General features: G+C 44.1%; 1 protein-coding gene across 1 annotated transcript in view; it reads left to right on the top strand.

The window, feature by feature from the left end:
- FBXL7 (F-box and leucine rich repeat protein 7) overlaps positions 1-11,112 on the top strand; it is a 147,222-nt gene extending 136,110 nt beyond the window's left edge. The window contains exon 4 of the mRNA XM_066625035.1: positions 7,189-11,112. Within this exon, the coding sequence (XP_066481132.1) occupies positions 7,189-7,925 (737 nt within the window). The 3' untranslated portion in view covers positions 7,926-11,112. The remainder of the gene's footprint in view (positions 1-7,188) is intronic.
- Positions 11,113-22,239: the final 11,127 nt, after the last annotated feature.

Here is a 22,239-nt window from a genome sequence, read left to right as displayed (position 1 = left end):
CACTTCTTCACTTCCTGTCTTCTCTTGACCTCTTTCAAAATGTCCACTTCTTCACTTCCTGTCTTCTCTTGACCTCTTTCAAAATGTCCACTCAAATATTTCCTCCCAATCTTCTGACCCTCTTAAAATGGCCGCTCCTCCCTGTTGCTATATGACCTTCTCTCAGTGGCGAAATCTCACTTCCAGGCTACAATCTCACGATATTTTCACTCCTTACTGACCAATCAGCTTGATGTCTTTTCTTCGTTCCTCCTCCTCAGATCTCGCATTTGTCGTCTCCTTCCCAAAGCCTCCTTATCACCGTTTAATCTCCGGTTCAAACGCTGTTTCTTTTTTGCCAATTTTTTTTTCACATAAGAACATAAGAACAGCCCCACTGGATCAGGCCATAGGCCCATCTAGTCCAGCTTCCTGTATCTCACAGCGGCCCACCAAATGCCCCAGGGAGCACACCAGATAACAAGAGACCTCATCCTGGTGCTCTCCCCTACATCTGGCATTCTGACTTAACCCATTCCTAAAATCAGGAGGTTGCGCATACACATCATGGCTTGTACCCCATAATGGATTTTTCCTCCAGAAACTCGTCCAATCCCCTTTTAAAGGCGTCTAGGCTAGACGCCAGCACCACATCCTGTGGCAAGGAGTTCCACAGACCGACCACGCGCTGAGTAAAGAAATATTTTCTTTTGTCTGTCCTAACCCGCCCAACACTCAATTTTAGTGGATGTCCCCTGGTTCTGGTATTATGTGAGAGTGTAAAGAGCATCTCCCTATCCACTCTGTCCATCCCCTGCATAATTTTGTATGTCTCAATCATGTCCCCCCTCAAGCGTCTCTTTTCTAGGCTGAAGAGGCCCAAACGCCGTAGCCTTTCCTCATAAGGAAGGTGCCCCAGCCCCGTAATCATCTTAGTCGCTCTCTTTTGCACCTTTTCCATTTCCACTATGTCTTTTTTGAGATGCGGCGACCAGAACTGGACACAATACTCCAGGTGTGGCCTTACCATCGATTTGTACAACGGCATTATAATACTAACCGTTTTGTTCTCAATACCCTTCCTAATGATCCCAAGCATAGAATTGGCCTTCTTCACTGCCACCGCACATTGGGTCGACACTTTCATCGACCTGTCCACCACCACCCCAAGATCTCTCTCCTGATCTGTCACAGACAGCTCAGAACCCATCAGCCTATATCTAAAGTTTTGATTTTTTGCCCCAATGTGCATGACTTTACACTTACTGACATTGAAGCGCATCTGCCATTTTGCTGCCCATTCTGCCAGTCTGGAGAGATCCTTCTGGAGCTCCTCACAATCACTTCTGGTCTTTACCACTCGGAAAAGTTTGGTGTCGTCTGCAAACTTAGCCGCTTCACTGCTCAACCCTGTCTCCAGGTCATTTATGAAGAGGTTGAAAAGCACCGGTCCCAGGACAGATCCTTGGGGCACACCGCTTTTCACCTCTCTCCATTGTGAAAATTGCCCATTGACACCCACTCTCTGCTTCCTGGCCTCCAACCAGTTCTCAATCCACGAGAGGACCTGTCCTCTAATTCCCTGACTGTGGAGTTTTTTCAGTAGCCTTTGGTGAGGGACCGTGTCAAACGCCTTCTGAAAGTCCAGATATATAATGTCCACGGGTTCTCCCGCATCCACATGCCTGTTGACCTTTTCAAAGAATTCTATAAGGTTTGTGAGGCAAGACTTACCCTTACAGAAGCCATGCTGACTCTCCCTCAGCAAGGCCTGTTCGTCTATGTGTTTTGTGATCCTATCTTTGATGAGGCATTCCACCATCTTACCCGGTATGGATGTTAGGCTGACCGGCCTATAGTTTCCCGGGTCCCCCCTCTTTCCCTTTTTAAAAATAGGCGTGACATTTGCTATCCTCCAATCTTCTGGCACTGTGGCCGTTTTGAGGGACAAGTTGCATACCTTAGTCAAGAGATCTGCAACTTCATTCTTCAATTCCTTAATAACTCTTGGGTGGATGCCATCAGGGCCCGGTGACTTATTGATCTTTAATTTATCAATGAGGTCTGAAACATCTTCTCTTTTAACCTCTATCTGACTTAACTCCTCGGTTAGGAGGGGCCGTTCGGGCAGCGGTATCTGCCCGAGGTCTTCTGCCGTGAAGACAGATGCAAAGAACTCATTTAATTTCTCTGCCATCTCTAAGTCTCCTTTTATCTCCCCTTTCCCTCCCTCACCATCCAGAGGGCCAACCGCTTCTCTGGCGGGTTTCCTGCTTCTAACATATTTGAAGAAGCTTTTATTATTCCCCTTAATGTTGCTGGCCATGCGTTCCTCATAGTCTCGCTTGGCCTCCCCTATCACCTTCTTACATTTCTTTTGCCACAGTTTATGTTCCTTTTTATTCTCTTCATTAGGGCAAGACTTCCATTTACGGAAGGAAGCTTCCTTGCCCTTCACAGCCTCTCTAACTTGGCTGGTTAGCCATGCGGGCACTCTCCTGGATTTAGTGGAACCCTTCTTTCTTTGCGGTATACACCTCTGCTGGGCCTCTATTACTGTTGTTTTAAGCAGCCTCCATGCACTCTGGAGAGACTGGACTCTTTTTACCCTCCCTTTCAATCTCCTTCTAACCAGCCTCCTCATTTGAGGGAAGTTCGCCCGTCGGAAGTCAAGGGTTTTTGTTAGAGATTTGCCTGGTATTCTTCCCCCAACGTGCACGTCAAAACGGATCGCAGCATGATCACTGTTCCCCAATGGCTCAGTAACGTTTACATCTCTAACCAGGTCCTGCGTACCGCACAAAATTAAATCCAGAGTCACCTGTCCTCTGGTGGGCTCCGTGACTAGCTAATCTAAGCCACAGTCATTTAGCACGTCAAGAAATCCGGTTTCCTTATCGTGACCAGAACACAAATTGACCCAGTCAATATGAGGATAATTGAAGTCCCCCATGATTACAACCCTGTCCCTCCTTGCCACCTCCCTGATCTGTTTCCTCATTTCAAGGTCCCCATCAGATTTCTGGTCTGGAGGACGATAGCACGCCCCCAGTATTACATCGCTGCACAAGCCTGGTAATTTAACCCACAGAGATTCTACGGTGGAGTCGGACCCACCTTCAATCTCTACTTTGCTGGATTCTATCCCTTCCTTAACATAAAGGGCCACCCCACCTCCAACACGCCCCTGCCTGTCCCTCCTGTAGAGTTTATAGCCCGGGATTGCGGTATCCCACTGATTCTCCGCATTCCACCAGGTTTCCGTTATGCCCACTATGTCAATATTTTCCCTTGTCACCAGACATTCCAGTTCTCCCACCTTTGCTCGTAGACTTCGGGCATTCGCATAAAAGCATTTATACACGGAATGCCCCAGGATGGGCTGCTTATTCGCTCCTTTGTCCCCGCATCCTCTCATTGTGCCAAACCATCTATCACATCCCATCACCCTACCTTTCCCAATTTCTTCTCCTACCCTGCCTTTGTCTTGTTGTTCTCTAACCTCCCCATCCTCATCCCATAGGGATGAGGAGTCCCGAACCGGATGCCCCTCGGCTCCTGTCGGCCTTCCCCCAGGGATCAGTTTAAAAGCTGCTCTGCCACCTTTTTAATGTTATGCGCCAGCAGTCTGGTTCCATTCTGGTTCAAATGGAGCCCGTCCCTCTTGTACAGGCCCCGCTTGTCCCAAAACGTTCCCCAGTGCCTAACGAATCTAAACCCCTCCTCCCTACACCACCGTCTCATCATATATATCAGGAGGCTGAGTCAGCGAGGATCTTATGCCAAATTTCTTGACCCAGGTAACTCCTGCTGTGATTTTAGCGAAGCCTTCACTGGGGGGGAGTTCAAAGCAGATAGAGAAACCCCTATTCAGAGCTCCTCTATCGCCAAACTCACACCCCCCTCGGGTCTCAGGCATCCCCAGCCCTTCCCCTACCTGGGGGAGGATGTCGGTGGGCTTTTAAATGCCCTCCAGCCAAAGAAAGCAGAAGTTCCCGTTAGCCCCGTTCTCACCAGGGCTTGTTCAGATCTCTGTGACTCAACCGGAAGTCCCTTTCTTCATGCATTTGGACAAGTAAAATCATAATCTGCAAAGTTAGAAATTGCCTCAACTAGTCAAAAACATCAGAGTGTCCAATGGCACCCTTAAACACCAAAAACTGTTCTGTGGTGTAACTTTTCTTGGACTAGAGCGCACTTGTCAGGTGCATGAAGTTATCTCCTCACTTGGTAGATACATATTTAGCCTGCATTTAAAGAGACGTTGCTTTGGTTGCCGGGTGAACCTACCAGTGAGTGCCAATTACCTTTTAAAGCTCTCATTGCAATGGGAGAAAAGGCAGTTTCGGATTCTTCAGCTTGTTTCCTACCCTGGTGTGGCGTCCACCCTTCACTCTGATTTGCTGTTAAGTAATCCCTGCAGTGGTAAACTTGCCTCCAGCCTCTATGGGGTGATCAGGGTGGGTGGGGGATCCCTGCTCTTTACAATCGACTGGTGGAGGGCTGCAAACGCACAGATTATTGAGTGGACAGGAGGCCCATAGTTGGCACTGGCTGCTGTAGTCCAAAGGAGTGGCTGTTCTCTCAGTCAACATTTACTTGTACAGTATAGTGTCTGTCCACCATCTGAATGTAAGGGCCATGGATTCCCCATTCATATCAATTGCTCCACAGCAGCTGGAGGCAGGTTTGCCACTTCAGGGATTATTTAGCAGCAATAGGGGAGTAGACACTGTCTGTCTGGCTGACTTTACTCACCAGGCAAGTTTATCTTTCAGCCTTGGTTGGAGACAGACTGCAGCTAGGAGGAAGTTCTTCTCCTCAACCCAGAAGTAGCAAATGTTATCATCTTAGACTGGTCCAAAGGCAAACACCTGGTGGAAAAGGGAAAGGATAGAGCATCTCCTTATTGCTAAGCAGCAGTTGCAAAGTAAGAGCTCTTACTATCTATCTAACTCCTATGGTCTGCCCAAAGCTGCATCCAGCCACAATAAAATAGTTCGCCTTTAAGTTTCTGCAGGTCTCTTTGTTCTGCTTGTTATAATAGGCTAGCAAGACCATCCGTTTGGAATTTGTTGTCAGCTATTCTGAATTTAGTGTTAAATGGTGTGTGCCATATTGCCCTCTGCTGGAGAGAATGTCTGAACAGGAGGACTACTTAGGTTGTAGTTAATGCAGCTTGGCAGACCAGACTCAGGTACCTGTTCAGAGCCCAGTGTATTGCCATGTGACAGGGTATATATTGTTGCATCTAGCAGACCCTGAAAGCTTTCAATCTACAAACCAGCAGTTCCTTGCAATTGTCACCTTGATACTCCTGAGACAAGAAAAATGTTGCAAATGCCAGTGTAAATAAAGAGCTGCAGGCATTATTACCTTCTGGCTTGGGATGTAACTGAAAGGAAGAATAAGATGATTTGAATTATGGCCCAGCTTGGTTGAGTTGAATAGTGACGTGATGCTGAGGTATCAGCCTCTGCTCTCAGAAGTGTGCAAATGTTCCAATATAATTTGTCAATATAGCCTTGTAACAAGGAACAGTCAGGTATTGGGACCAGACCTTACCACCACACTAGCCGGCTTCAGTGCCTCTCAGGTATAACGTAGGTGTTAATATAAAGATGTGATTTTACAGTATAATCATGGCAGCTTGACAGTTACAGCCCAATCCTAGGCATGCCTCCTCAGAAATAAGTCCCATTACAGTCAGTGGGGCTTATTCCCAGGTAAGTGTGGATAGAATTGCAGCCTTAAAAGTTTGTATTTATCATATCATTTTCCCTTGGCCTAATTTGAGTCGTTGTTTTGATTTGCAAGCTCATTTCATGTTCTCTTCAATCATGCTTCCTAATAATGTCAAAATCATACAAAAGTTAACATTCGGGTTTTTCCACAATTCTTTTTTTTTTCTTTTTTTAAACAGACTCATTCATTCTTGGGCAAGCCTAATATATGTGTCAGCTTGACTGCAAGCCATTATCTTGCAGGCCGGCCAAAGTTCTTTCAGCTCTCTTGAAACGTTCTCCTTCCATTTCAAATCCCTTACATTTCCTCTGTGTAAAAATATTGCTCTGAGACTGCATGTTTTTACATCTTTATTATTTGGGACAGGAAAAATGGTTGGAGCCATAGGAAAATATCATCATACTTAAACCACAGAGTGAAAATACTTCTATCAGAATCGGAAAGGTGTGCCCCTGTGGAGGATGGAGCCTCCCTTAAAAGGTGCTGTTTGGCTGAGAGTCCTTCCTTGGATTTGAACAAGCTACAGTGGTTGTCTTCACAGTCCTACTGTGTTTATGGAAACTAAAGTTCATATGGCGCAACATGATTGCATTCGCAGAGCCTGCCACTGCTGCTTAATTTATTCAGAAAGACCTAGTTCGTAGAATGCAGAAGCCTTTAGATATCAACATGAATCAATGTCATCATTAGTCTCAACTGGCATCTAGACACCTCTAGAAGTCTGCATACATGCATGCCCATAGGCAGGCCTCTGATGGGGTCTTTGATACAAGGTGCACTTATGTCTATAAACTTGCAAACTATTGAGTCATCTATCCTCACTTCTTATGGCTCCAGCTTATGGATTTTGTGTAGACCAGGAACACGCAACTTCTGTACTCTAAGGGCCCATGCGATTCTCAGAACAGGGGTTCAGGGGTTGGAAGTGGATTTTGCTACCCAGATAGTTTCACTAGTAGTCACCATAATACAGCTGACACTGTCTAGAAGTAGGCATTTTATATTTGTGTGTAATCGATAAGCATATTATTTGCATGTAATATACAAAACCAAAATGAAAAATGTCACATTAAAGTGTAGAATAACTCTGATTGATATAACTTGAAAATGTTTTCTTTGCAAGTGAAAGTCAGAGCAAACTTTTTACCACACTGGAATTGGAATCAAGTTTGGCAAAGCTATCAGCATCCACACAAAAAATGTCCTGGGAGGCTGATATGACCCACAGTTACCAGTTGGCTATGACTGGCAGGACCCATTACATTTAAAGCAGAACTCCACTGCTCAGAGCTGGATGGACTTTGCCAGAATTCTCACACCAGTATCCCTAGCATGCATGGAAGGTCACACATCATTAAGGTCACCCAGCACCTTTCTTTTAGAGGAAATAATTCATGCAAATGTCAATGGTTAACAGTTACTGGTTGTTAACTGATTCCCTTTTTTTTTCCTCTCCAAATGTAGGTTGTTCCAAAGTGACATGCATCAGTTTAACCCGTGAAGCCTCCATCAAACTGTCTCCTCTGCATGGCAAACAGATTTCTATCCGCTACCTGGACATGACCGACTGCTTTGTCCTGGAGGATGAAGGACTGCACACCATTGCCACCCACTGCACTCAGTTGACTCACCTCTACCTGCGCCGCTGCATCCGCATTACTGATGAAGGCCTTCGCTACCTGATGATTTATTGCACATCCATCAGAGAGCTAAGTGTGAGTGACTGCCGCTTTGTCAGTGATTTTGGCATGCGTGAGATTGCAAAGCTGGAGTCACGCCTGCGGTACCTGAGCATTGCCCACTGCGGCCGTATCACTGACGTAGGCATCCGTTACATCACCAAGTACTGCAGCAAGTTGCGCTACCTCAATGCGCGGGGCTGTGAGGGCATCACGGACCACGGAGTAGAGTACCTTGCCAAAAATTGCACAAAACTCAAGTCTTTAGACATTGGGAAATGCCCGCTGGTCTCTGATGCTGGCTTGGAGTTTCTGGCTCTGAACTGCTTCAACTTGAAGCGGCTGAGTTTGAAGTCATGCGAGAGCATCACTGGACAAGGCCTGCAGATTGTAGCAGCCAACTGTTTTGACCTGCAGACGCTGAATGTGCAGGACTGTGAGATTTCAGTGGAAGCTTTGCGGTTTGTTAAACGTCATTGCAAGCGCTGTATTATAGAGCACACCAACCCTGCCTTTTTCTGAAGCAACTCCTCACACTCATCAACAAGAGCAAAATATTAAAAAAAAATACATGTATGTACGTGCCTGTGTGTTGTCCCTATATGGCAACTGTACCTTCTTTGTGCCAGAGGTAGAAAGCATAGTTTAGCTTCTCCATGTGGTCCTTAATGCACCTTGTAGTGGCCTTGCTCAAATCTTCACAATGCCAGCGTTCATTATCTTAATGAATTGTTTTAATTACCTCTGTGGTCCTTACAGTTACTGAGATGCATTCAAAGACATGGTAGTGGTATGAATGTAGAGTTCAGGAACCAGAAGGCAAGTAACTGAAGTCCAGTTTTGGTATTGATTTCAAATGTCATGTACCATGCATTATTCAGCTAAAGGTACTAATGACCACATTCCATTGAAAACAATCAGACAAGTTAGTTAGGACACCACTCGTCTCATTGCTTTCAGTGGGACTCAGTCATGACTAATTCTAGTTGAGCTGGAGCCATACCGTCTTAGGGCATTTTTGTAATTTGAGAGGCCTTTTGTCTGGGTTTTGTTTACATTTTTGGTGCCAAAATTGCAGTTCGGAGAACAAGGGTGTCACAACAAACATGCAATACAGCCATCAGATCTAGCTTACGAGCTATCATGATCATGCAAGTTAGCCTTTGGCACATGTGTGTTTTGAATGTAAGCCTCAGCACTGAACAAGTTGCCTGCACCCCCCTTCCCCTTCATGTCTCTCAGGAGTTTATGTGCTGCTGAGAGGGATCCTTTTTAAGATATCATAAGCCACCTTCCTTTATTCAGACTATGTCCTTATGGAGAGTTTCCTGTCATCTGGAAGGAGCATATGCTCAGTGTGTTTGGTGTCCTTATAGCAGTCTTATTCTTCAAAGCTTGTACAGCATGTAACTCTTAGAACACTCTGTTCGCAAAGTCCTTCCCTCCTCCACAACATTACAGGATGTGGATTTTCTATCAGACTCGAGGAAGCCTTTGAGCTGTAATTCAGGGCTTTTCTTCACAGTATAGGACTAAATTTATTTATGGTTATCATTTCTAGTCATAATATGTCTTTCCTCACATCCTCAGGATTTGCTAATCTCTTTCTGTCTCACTCGTGGATGATCAGTCTGTGGCACACGTACAGCATCTCGAAGTCTTGCTATGCCACAGCCAGGCTTGCACTTCTGCCTGGCTCACCAGCAATGGTAGTGCTTCCTTCTCCTTAGTTCAGTACAGTAAGGGCAAAACAACCGCATAATTCAGGAGGTGCATATATCCTGCAGTATGCAGTGAAGTGACACTCTTTCATATTTTGGATTTGACTTTCGACATGATTGGCCATCAGTAATCTATGTGGCAAAATCTGGGTAAAGACCTTACTCGCTTTTGAGAAGGTTTAGCCAGTTGTTTCTTAATAGAGGTTTGAGAAAACCTGCCATTTCTCAATTTCTGAAACATTTGTCTGTCTGTTTTGACCCAGGGAAACTCCAAACATACACATTGAGTCTGGATAATTGCAGTGTAGTGGACAATGGCAATTATATTGTTCTGTAAGTCTCAACAGCAAGTTCTCCTGGTAACATCTTGCAGGAATAACAGACTTCACATTTGTTTGTTTCTCAGTGGCATAGGGTCCCATGTTATCAAGCAGATTCTGCCTTTTCTGTTTCTTTGTCTGGAACCAGGAGATGTTTTCCAGATGGTAAAGCAATTAACCTAGAAGGTCATAGCCTTGGGGAACAGAGATTTGGTATGCTGTATTCACTAGATCAAGAAAACACACTGAAATGACAGATCAGTTGTCTTTTTTGCATCAGTACAGACCTAAAGGGCAATACTGTTTATGGTCACCCATTAGTCAACACAGTCACTCCCTTCAGCAACTTCCTTTGGGCATGGAGGTTCTTCTCTACCATCTATGTAGTGTGTGAATGAATAACCATGGCTGCTGGAACAAGCTGCACATAACTTGACTTGTCGCTTGTTACCAAACCAGTATGTTCAAGATTACAGCTGAAGAACCCCAACTGGGTTGGTGTTTAGGGTCAGCCAAGTCAGGCATTGGCCAAGGGCCCATGCCCATTAGAGAACCCACCAGGTCAATAACAACCCTCAGTACTGAAAGGCACCCATTGTACCTTCAGGGGCTGATAGGGCACCATAGGAGTCAGTTGCTTTGCCCCAGGGCCTTTAGCAACTTAGGGTGCAATCCTAACTCCTTATGTCAGTGCTTTCCTGCATTGACATAAGGGCAATGCAGCTCTGAGGTAAAGGAACAAACATTCCCTTACTTTGGTTTATCTGACAGGTGCTGCCAATGACTCTTGTAGGGAAATGCAGGGAGGGAAACACTCTGTATGGTTTTTGTAAAAGCACGAACTGCTCTATCTCCAAACGACATTGTTAAGAAAAATGGCGTTGATAACAAGCCCAAATCCATGTGCTAAGGAGCAATACATAATCATGGTTATATGCCTAATAAAGGTTTGTTGTATGTTGTTACATAATCATGGTGGTTATGCTCACACACAGCATGATCCAGGCAAAGTGAAGCACTTTTAAGCCCTATTGATTGCAATGGGAGTGTAATGCAATGTGCTTAAATTTTTCCTGTTGAAATCAAAAGGGCTTGCAAGTGGAAGAACTTGTGGGATGTTTACCTACAAGTTTGCCTGTGCACTCCCCAAAAAACATGCGAGACAATGAAGTGGGTGAACACTTTTATGAAACAGATGCTGCTCTTCCATGGGCCAGCTCATTAAATAGTTTTCAGTTTTCTACTACAAATTGAATATCTCTGTCCAAAAAAGATAAGGGCCAAGAATTGATAATGTCTCCTCAAAGCATCCTGGGAAACGATGTTAGGCAACATCCATTTAGTTTCTTTTCTTTTTCCATTTAGAGAGTGACTATTTAGTGCAACGTTAGCTTATCCTGCCAGCAATTCTACCCTAAGCCCATTGTAAAGGTCAAGTTTGACCTGAGAGTTGGACTCTGTCCCGAGGAGAAGGTTGTTGGGATCTGAACAGGGCCTTTTGAACTCATAAAGTCTCTTAAATGAGATTTGTGTTTTCTTTCTTAAAAAGAAAGTAATCTAGCTGGCTGTGCTAAATGGAAATGAATAACAGTACTTGGTTCCAGAAGGGCTTTAATGTTTAGATTGGCTTGTACTGTGTGACTCACTATAAAGCCTTAATTTACTACTACCAAGAAATAAAGCAATATATTGGTATAATGGCTTGATGCAGTCAATTTGTTTTGAAAAGGTGGAGAAATACATGCACACACGCTTACTTGACTGATTGCATCGTGGTTATCTCTTATTCTCTCAGTGAAACTATATAATCAGTATGATCTTAGAATCAAAATTTTATTTGCATGATCAGCAACTATATTTTAAACCTCTGGTCTTGCCTGATAAATATTTGTGGGCTGTGAAATATAATATGTGAGAGAGACTGCGCATTTCCAAACCACAAGGGTAACATATGAAGACAGATTCACTGCATACCTTGTCTGGATTTCCAAAGGTCGTTGTGATGCCCTAAATTGCTTTGCTTTGAAAAGTAGTTTGATACTACTATAGTAGAAAGTTTAACATTAAGTTCATGTTAATTTCTCATACATCTTTTTTATATTCCATATATATACATACATACATACATACATACATTCCCATCTTTTATTGTTTAATTCCGAAGACTTTAGGCATTGGATCCAAGATGTCAGCCTCTAACATGGACCAGTTTTAAAAATTTGTTATGGCATGTGTCTCTCTCCCTTTTCCCCCTCCCTCTCTCTTTGTTTTCCTTCATTGTTCTCTTTCCCTTAAAATTATAAACATACAAAAAAACCACAACAATGGATTTTTGCATTTTACATTCTTAACTTAAATTGCACCCCAAATCCTGAATGGCTGGCAGTTTAAAAAAGAAAGTTAAGCAAGCAGTTTCCCATTCCATTGGGCAATTATGCTGTTCAGATTCATGTAACCTTTAGTGACATTTACTGCAGTGACAAGAAAAATCCCTGATTTTCTGGACGTGGTGAAAAAAGAAAGGCTTGTTTTTTTGATAAGCAGATCCTATTTAACAGTTAAGCAGTTTTGATGGTTTTTAGTCTGCAGTTTTGAAAAGCATCAGCAGATTCTTTGCTGAGCTAAGGTGGAACCTGGCATAACATTTAGCACTCAGGGGATCCATTTTTTCCCTGTGATCCCCAGAACTTAAACGTGTGAAATCAGAAAATAGTTGCCCATCTTAATTTTTCTGGGGATGACCATACGAATGGGATCCTGCAAAGGAAGCATTCATTACAAACTTTCCTCTGGTAAGTGCATTGTTTCAGCTCTCTCTCATCAAAATAACCAGCTGAAAATCACATTTTCTCATGTTTTCTATTATTTTTTTCCTTTTTTTTCTTTTTTCAGTTCTATCCCTCATCTCCTTCCTTAGCCTACTCCACTTCTTCCCTCCCTTACTTTCCTCATGTCTGCCTAATTACTTCCTCTATATACAGGACATAGCTGTTGGATGACCTTGACAAATGTTAAATATTTAAACTGCCATATATCAAGCCAAAAGAGTTACCATCATGTTACGAAAAAAAACATAAACATTGCTGAATATTAAAGACAGCATTACAAGAATAATTAACAAACAGCTGACAGTTTGGGATCTGAAGGACAAAATATTGGTGAATAAAGATGGGGCATTTTTTCTAAAAATAAAAATGGCATTTGGTTATCACTGAATTGCTTGATTGTAAAGACTTATACATGTGAAATAATGTAATTTGGTGTTTTTTTCTGACACATTCCTAAAGACTGACAGCCCAATCCTATCCCTCGCACTGGTGCCGGGTGCAGCACTGCTAAGCGATCTCTTTGGGGAAAGGGACTTTTGTCCCCTTCCCCTGGGGAAAGCTCCAGGCTCCACAAAAGGGCTTCTCAAGTCTGTATTGGCTATTTTGCTGGGGCAGATTTGAGAACCTCTATGTTGGGCTTTTCAACACAACACAAGGTAGGATACAGCAGAGCAGGACTCTGCTGGTCCCACCCCCTCCAGCCCTGGTTCCTTCCCCTGCCCTGTCCTCCCCCATCCTGGAACGCCTCCCCCACCCCAAAAGACCTTACCACCACCTAGAGCTCTTCCATTGCTCCAGGCAGTGTCTGTCCTGCACTAGGCTCAGCACTTACTGGCGCTTGGCCAGTGCTCCTTACACTCTGGGTGCCATAAAGGTGCTTTATGGCACCAGTGCTCAGAGCTTATAGGATTGGGCTCTAAAGGCTGAAACCCTATGCACACTTCCCTGGGAGTAAGCCTCATTACACAGAATGGAACTTGCTTCTGAACGGACATGCTACTTTAAATGAATTGTCCTGTGGAAAGGACAAAAAGCCAGCAAGGCAGATTCACTCTTGCCACCTTGATCTGCTGTAGCCTTTTTGGTTAGGACTGGGGCCTTCCTCCCTCGCAGAGACCAGTAAAACCACCAGCTGCCCTGGAGGAGGAGGAAAAACAAATCAATGGGGGGGGGAAGAGTTTTTTTTAATAATGTTGTATTTTTATTTATTTGATAAAGCTATTGTGGCTACCTGGCAACTTAAGAATGCAGCAAAATGCTTTAAATAAAATAATAAATTGGGAGACATGGCCATAGTAAGCCTGCCTTCCTTCTTGGGAGGGGCAGCTGCATTTCTAGGTAAGACATCAAATAACATTACTTGGAAATTGGTGATTTCCAGCACTGGCCCGTGTGAGGAACATTGAAACAGTCACCGCAGTGCCTAGGCACCTGCCTACTGCTCTTGCTGCCATGAGACTGCCTGCCCTAGCTACCTGCCACTGCTGTCAATCTGCTATGGGGGGGATCATTCTTTGCCATTGCTCCAGAAGCTGAGCACCACTCCTCCTCCCCTTCACTTTCCATGCTGGATTTCAATGGAAGGAGAGCTGTAGAGGAAATGGAGAAGAGAGTGATGGGGCACTACAGTCTTCCCACCACACTGGAGTACCAGTTATCATAATTTCTCTTAGCTGCTATTATTCCTGCACATAAAGCAAGCCCAGTTCCTTTAAATGGAGGTTGTCACATTATAAATTTAAAAGGCAGCCCAGGTTTACCAAAATCTACTCTAGATGGGGTGAAGCAGGGCTGTAGGTGGGGCAGTGCCCCCATCAGTCCCACCTTGGCTACAGACCTGCAGGGAGCCTATAACCTGATATGGCACACAGTCATAAGAATCATATCACTAGTTTTACTAGTACCACTAGCAAGGATAAGTAGAAGCAAAAGTCATGGATTGCTGGAGGACATTAATATTGCCAGTACCATAATGTTGGTAATAATTATGTCATAGTCTCTTACCTAATGCACATGAGCAACTTTCTTCACATCACAAGTAGTTGCTTTGGTGCTTTGTTGAACAAGAGCTCCCTCTAAAGGAAAGTTCTGAAAAAATCCCTTTTGCTGGACTTGATATTTGAATAAGCTGTTGAGAAGGAGGTTGATAGCAATGAGTCTTGTAATGTAAGAAGTCCCATCATATTCAGCTGGTAAGAAGTGCGTACAGCAGGGGTACCCAAACCCCAGCCCTGGGGCCACTTGCGGCCCTCAAGGACTCCCAATCCAGCCCATTGGGAGTCCCTAGTCTCCAATGAGCTCTGGCCCTCCAGAGACTTGCTGGAGCCTGTGCTGGCCCAACACAACTGCTCTCAGCGTGACTGCCAACTGTTCAACCTCTTGTGCAAGCTGTGAGACAAGGGCTCCTCCACGACTTGCTGTTTCACATCTTTGATGCAGCAGTTGCCGGAAAGGAAAGGCTGGCCTTGCTTTGTGCAAAGCCTTTTATAGGCCATGAGCTATTGCAAGACCTTCATTCATTTATTTACGTTCCATCGCTGATGTATTCATTTATGTAAATTTATTGAAATTTGGAATGTAAATTAGCACTTCCCCCCCCCCCGGCCCTGATACTTGACATAGTGTCAGAGAGATGATGTGGCCCTCCTGCCAAAAAGTTTGGACATCCCTGGCGTACAGGATTGCAGTATTTAAGTCACCCAAATAACAACCAATAGGAGAGACTAGGCAATGGCAAAAGGAAGTTTGTCCTTCTTGCCTTAGTGCTCTATGGCTGTCCAAGAGCAATCTGTCCAAGGATGCAAGGCTTCCTTGTCCTCTCTTCATCCTTCCTGCACCTAGCTCAAACTGGTGTAAGAATGACATGCTACACTGGCCCAGTGAAGTAAGGGTAGCTGCTACCATAGCATACCATGGTGATGCTAGGTCAGATCCAGTACTCGGGCAAAGTGCTGGCTGATGCGAGTCTCCTTAATTGCATGATTTTCTACTTCTGTGCAATGGCTCAGAAGACAGGGCTGCAAATGCATACATTAATTGGTCAGCTTGCATACTGGAAAACCTACCCCTGGTATAATTAGTGAGGCTGTCAATCTGCTTGTGAATAGTTCTGAGTAGCTCAGATGCCCACATCAGCAGAAGCTCTCCCCATAAAGACTGAGAGGAATGTCTCCTTTTTAGTTTTGCTTGGTTTGGAAACTTAATCCTCAACTTTTCAGATAAATGTTTTATTGGTGTTTCCCATTTTCAGAGTGTGAATGTGACCCAAGCAATTTAATATTGCCACTCCCACTCATGTGCGATAATTGTTAGCAGCTTAATTAAATCTGAATTACATGATGCTCCACGATTCCCGCTGGTGTAATCAAAGGGAAAAAATGAATCAATAACTGGAATTATAAACTGTCCCTGGAGAAGAGATCTCATCGAGAAAAATCTCCTTTGCTTGCAGTCAATTAATGGCAATGGCATTGGTGTTCTGATGAATTGCTCTTCATTTTGCCATGAATGATTACTGGCATCCATACCATGGGGACCAGCTAGCAATGAAACTCAGCTCAATCCAAAGAAATAAACATCAGCCTCTTGGAACGAACAGTGCTTTTGTGGTTTGCATTCATAGTAGATAGCCTTGATTCCCAAAGGACAATGGTGCACACAGCCCAGGCAAGATGATCCTTGTTCGTGAAACTGCTGCAGCTGTGATATGCATCTGGAAACACATCCAGAGGCATTGTAATACTCACCTGCAAGGCAGATGAAGGTTGTGCATTTTTATTGGGGGCCACTGCTGATGGTGCACTATTGGTGTGCACCTGGAACCAAACCAGAGCCTTTAGGCTGTTGTATTCCATTATGAATTGCATTTGTTTCCACTGATCTAACACACAACTGCATCCCTAGTGAATCTGAGTTTTTTGCCCACTATTTTTAGTGTACCAAGCAACTGGAATCAATGTTTGGCTGTTCAACACAAGTACAATAATGAAAGCCAGAACTTTAAACTAATAATAGTAGGAATGGAAGAGTGACATAATTCAAAGAACACCAAATGAAGCAGCCAGTGTATATTAACATGGTGGCTGATGAATCACACTGGAAAAAAGCTCAGGATTGAAAAGCAAGAACACAAAGTCACTATGTTTGCTGATTTGATGGCCATGTTCCTTGAATCTGTTAATAGCTCATAACTTGGTATTCGAGAGAGGTGGGGTGGGTTTTAAAAAGTCTGAATAAAAAAAATCAATGATTCAAAAAATCAGATGTTTCTGTGGCCTCTGACATAAATTGGGTTTGGGGGGCTGGATATTCCTTTACGTGACGTGACAAACTTTGGAAACATCTTTGTGTACCCACATCTCATCTGAAGGACTTAGCTGAGCTCAAGTCTTATCTTGCTACTGCCAAGTTAAGAGGTCTGCAGACATCCAAGGGCCCAAGTGGGTGTGGCTCTTGGCCGCTAGCACAGCAGTTCCCACTCCATTCAGAGTAATAGTGGAAGTCTGGCAAACTGAGTGCAGACCACGCTTCCATTCCATGCTAGCGAATCCTCTCCCCCAAACCCCTTGAAACTAGACCACTACAACGCTGGCAAGGGAAGAAACTGGTGTGGATTTCTCCCAGTAAAGGTAGCATGAAAAAGCTCACCACTCTGATATTAAATGAGGGCTCCCAACATTCTTTCCTGCTTGTAGTGTTCAAGACTGACAAAATGTATTATAAAATTCATCTGGACAAATCCAAAAGATTCAGGATTATCCTAAGAGTTCATAGAGCTTAGTGTTGCGTTTTTTTCAGCCCTCCAACCTGCTTCTTTTTAGCGCTTCCCACTTCCTATTAGCACTTGCAGACAGCCCAGAAACAGCCAGACACAGGAGACAGCAAAAGGAGGACTGCAATTGAAAACTAGATGAGTTATTTGCACGATGGTTTTTTTATTTTTTTTGTGAACCGCTTCTTGTAGTGTTCACATGAACCGATCATGAATAAAGGGGGGGGGCCTGTATTCAAGATAATTTTTCAAGAAGCAGTAATTTTTATATCTCATAACAATAATAATAAATCATATAGGTGTTCCAGAGGAATAATTACTGCTGACCTGAAATGGGGGAGGCAACACAAATATACACACCATTTCTGAATGGGTTGCCTATAATACATCAAGATGTTGGCATGAATGCATGCAAACCTAAATGAGAACACTCTAATTAGTCTTTGGATCAGAATCTGAACTGAACTAGAGTTGATATTCTGCAAACTAAGACCACCATCTATGGTTCAAACCACAAGCAATGGAATTACCATTGGGGTCATTTCAGGATAGCATGTGAAATTGTGTTCTGTAATGATGCATCAAGTTGTAATAGAATTCTCTCTTGCAAAACGCTTACCAACTATAATCCCCCCCCACTTCCTTGGGGGGGGGAGCCATAACAGTCAAACCATGTTACAACATATTTATGTTTGTGGGATAGATACAGCAGCGATTTTCAACCTTTTTGATCTCACAGCACCCTGACAAGACACTGACAAGGCACACCATCAGTCTTTTGACAATTGACAGGGCATACATGCTGCTGGTGGAGGGTTCACATCCCTCAATGGCCCTGTTAACAAATGATATTTAGTTAATAAATAAATTCACCTAACTCCCATGGCACAACTGTGGGCCACTCACAGCACAGCAGTGTGCCGCAGCACGAGTTGAAAATTGTTGACCTACAGCAGCAACAAAGCAAGGCTTTAAGGTAGCTGGTGTGTGTGTGTGTGTGTCCCTATTCTGTTAATATATCGGTTATAACAGGGGTGCCCAAACCCCGGCCCGGGGGCCACTTGCGGCCCTCAGGGACTCCCTATCCGGCCCACAGGGAACTTCCAGTCTCCAATGAACCTCTGGCCCTCCGGAGACTTTCTGGAGCCCGCACTGGACCGACGCAACTGTTCTCAGCATGAGGGAGCTGTGCAACAAGGGCTACTTGCTGTTTGACATCTGTAATGCAGCAGCAGAAGCAAAGGAAACACTGGGCTTGCTTTGTGCAAGGCTTTTTGTAGGCCTTGCGCGATTGCAAGACCTTCATTCAATCATATAAGTTCCATCTCTAATATATTCATTTATGTAAATTTATTCAAATTTTAATTCTGGCCCCCCAACACAGTGTCAGAGAGATGATGTGGCCCTCCTGCCAAAAAGTTTGGACACCCCTGGGTTATAAGAAGCTCAAATTCTTCACCTTTCATGCGTGAGCAAACATAGAATGCACTTTAAAACCAAATTCAGCGTTTAACGTAGTCAAAAGGTTTCTAAACTGAAATTCTTCAAGAATTACAGAGAACAGCCCTGTTGATGTCGGCATGGGCTGGGCTTTTGTACACTGTAAAAACAGATGCTAACCTCCCAAATGGTTGTTTTAAATACATGAATCTTTAAATGACTCTAGAGCTTTGCTGGATAAAACAGTAATGCCCTGATTCAGAGAAAGAGATCCAGATGTTCATTCAAAAGTGGATGTGGTTCAAGCACACTGCATTGTTTTCAATAAGACGTATATCCAGATGTGCACCCACATTCTGGCGCAAGTAGTTGCACACAACTGTATGTGACTAGAGTTGGAGTAGAGCATAATAGTGCCGCTGTTATGCATATTATTTATTTATTGGATTTATATTCCGCCTTTCTCCCTGAAGGGCACCCAAGGCGGAATTATTAGCTTGACTGACATGTGGTGCGTTGCTGTTGATTTTGCTCCAGTTGTCAGCATCTTAAATGATGCTGTTTACTTTGCTTCACAGAAAAATCCAAGCAAATCTCAGGCTGCCTCACTCCTAAAACTAAAGGACACTGAGCTTTTATAGGTCATCTCACTGAATCAGTGAAACCCAATACTCCACTATAAACTGCAATGTGCATCTGCAGAAATAATGATCAAATCTGTAACATCCACTCCCTGTATCAGAAAACTGTGGTGACAGCAATAAAATCAAGCCTTCTCTTCCTTCCTTTCCACCACTCCTCTTCCATTGCTGCAGCAGGTTAACAGTGTTTCACAGAAGGAAAAGTATTGACTGCTACTTATATTTTATTCTCTGTTCCACTATTCTGATATCAGCCCAGTAAGTCATAAGAAGCACACTGTTATATATATGACAGCCAAAGAGTACTGGGAAGGGACAGATTTTTCCTAACCAAAAAAATGTTAGAAAGCCCAAACAAGTCACTAATGTGGTTCTAGGATTTTATTTTTTAATGTCATCCAACCTCGTTTCCATTTTGCACTGACGTGAAGTAGGAAAATCTTCATACATCAGGAAGCACTGAGGTAATGTTTAACCAGAAATGCTCTTTTTTTGCTGTTTGCTAGTGAGAGAAAAGGGGGATATTGGTTTTATGCCAGCTATCATAGTTCCCCCCCCCCAAAAAAAAACAATTGGGGGGAACTGAGAATCCACTCTCTTCCAAACTACAGTTCCCAGGGCTGCCTGGAAAGTGGGAATGACGCAGTGTAGCCTGCTCTGCAAAATGTCTCATACATTACAAGAATCAAAGCCTCCGTGTAGAGTACTAGAAAATTTTGCACTCTATAGGCAACTATTTCACAAGTCAGGGTGATGAAATGCAGCTCTTCTACACCATGGTAGAAATTCCTAGCATGGCCACAAAGTCTCAAGCAAGAGTGTGTGTGCCAATATATATGGGATGGCTGGAAGGATGGCACATTTGCTCCACTTTACAGGTGCTGGTATCAGGGGTGGTTTGCTCTATAGATCAAAGTTCTGGTCACATATGACCCCCACCCCCAGTGTATATAACACTTAGCAGAGTGTGGGAGAGAGGCAAGCCCCTCCTTCCTTTCTTTCTTCAGTCCATTTATGAAGATTATGTGATGATCCTTTTCTCTGACAATAACACAAGGAATAGAGGAGAAAATGTGTGAAAGAGCAAAGAGGGTACATCTTCACACTTCTAAAGTAGGCTAGCTGTGAAACTGCTGACATGCTTGGGATTATTGATGGTTGGGGGAATTCTTGAAGAGCATGGTTGCTCTCAGCCACTTTCCTAAGGTAAAGTTGTTTATGGTACTTCTGTTGAGAAAAGATGAGGGATGTAGGGATTAGAGCTTTGCCTGCAGCTCCATACTCCATGGAGAATTCTGAACAAAACCAAAAAAATGATGAAGCTCTGAGGCAAGGGTTGCCACGTTGATCATTTGGCTGACCTGACTACAGGGGTGGCTCAAGACCTCCTGGCACTTGTTGCTCCCTTACCTGCTGATGGGCCAACCTCTGCTCCTCTGACTCCCTAGCTGATTGCTCTCCTCTCCTCCTCACTTTCACATTATCTACCTCTTCCTTTTCCAATTCAGGAAGTGACGGCAAGAAGATCTGTGGAGGTAAGCTGGTGGGTGGAAGGGGATGTTCCTCCCCTGCCAGTCTGCTGCCCAAAGGAACAGCTTCAGTTGGCTTCATGGATGGGCTGGTCCTCCGTAACGATTAAAGCAGTTAAGGCTGCAGTCCTGGACACATTTCCTTGGGCATATGAGCTCCACATCTAACACAGATACTCTGTAATCAGCTCTATCTCCTAAATTTCTCAGGAAGTGAGGATTCTAAAAGCCATCTAGCAATCGGTCTGAGGGAAAATCCAGGTGACAGGAGCCACCCTACCATCCTGAGCTGGGCTTTGCTCTATTCTCTGCTCCTGAATTTGGTACGGGAAGAGGGTACTTCCAGGAAGAGCTTGCTTTTTGTGTCACTTCCAAGGCTGAAGACCAAACTACACGTTATGTTACTTATTTGTTTGATTCCTGTGTGCTTGATTTTTATTATCTGAAAGGCAGCTGTCAGGAACGGCAACTCAAATTGAGACCAAAACCTATGAGAGGTATTTTAAAAAATGTTTTGCTCCAGCTGTAATCCTGATCTGGATTCCCCTCATGGTTGCACTTTATGCCAGGAGAAAAGCTTCCACTGGCACCAATCCAAACTGTGCTCTTCCCTCCATTTCTATTGATAATGACTGTATTAGATAATGACTGTATTAGAGCAAAGAGCTTCATTTGTTATTACTATTACATAGAGGGTGATCTTGAGGCAGACAGAACTGCCACAAACATTGGCAAGAGAGAGGGGGAGAGCCATTAATTTCTCTCCTGTGAGAATTGCAGCTGCCATCAGCCAGTCGCCTACATGGGAACAACTGTGCAGTGGATGCGGCCCTGTCTGCCTGACCCAGGCAGGCATTGTCATCCGCTCTGCTTCTAGATTTGAGCGGAAAGTTAGGTGCTTCCGTTTGCTCCACTGTCAAGGCTGAGACCGTGGAATCCTGACAAGACATCAGGTGAAGGAGTCTGTTTCATTGTTCTAGAACAAGGATGTCCAAACGTTTTGGCAGAAGGGCCCCATCATCTGTCTGACTCTGTGTTGGGGGCTGGGAAAAAATGTACATTTAAAATTTGAATAAATTTACATAAACAAATATATTAGCGATGGAACTTATATGAATGAATGAAGTTCTCGTGATAGCTCAAGGTATATATAAGACCTTGCTCTGGCCTTTCCTTTGCTGCTGCAGCTTCACAGACATGAAACAGCAAGCAGCTGAGGGAGACTTCAGCCCGCAGCTTGCGAGCGAGGTCAAACAGTTGGACCTTGTGCCGAGAGTAGTCATATCAGGCCAGCGCAGACTCCAGCAAGTCTCCAGAGGGCCAGAGCTCATTGGAGACTGAGGGCTCCCCATGGGCTGGATTGGGGGTCCCTGAGGGCCACAGATGACCCCTGGGCCGGGGTTTGGGCATCCCTGTTCTTGGAATGAAAAGTCTACATGTGGAAGCTGGCTCCTGCTGAGACCAAAAATGTTATTCAGGGTGCTTCTAAGCTGCTTTCATGACCTTAATGGTGGACAGCGAGGATATAAGTCTGTCAGGGAAACCAAACAAATATGCAGAGGCTTCCATGCTTCCTAGATAGACTT

The sequence above is a fragment of the Tiliqua scincoides genome, chromosome 4 (assembly GCF_035046505.1).
Source record: "Tiliqua scincoides isolate rTilSci1 chromosome 4, rTilSci1.hap2, whole genome shotgun sequence".
NCBI lineage: Eukaryota > Metazoa > Chordata > Lepidosauria > Squamata > Scincidae > Tiliqua > Tiliqua scincoides.
Note: the sequence above shows the minus strand (reverse complement) of the source record. Positions and strands in the feature narration are given on the sequence as shown.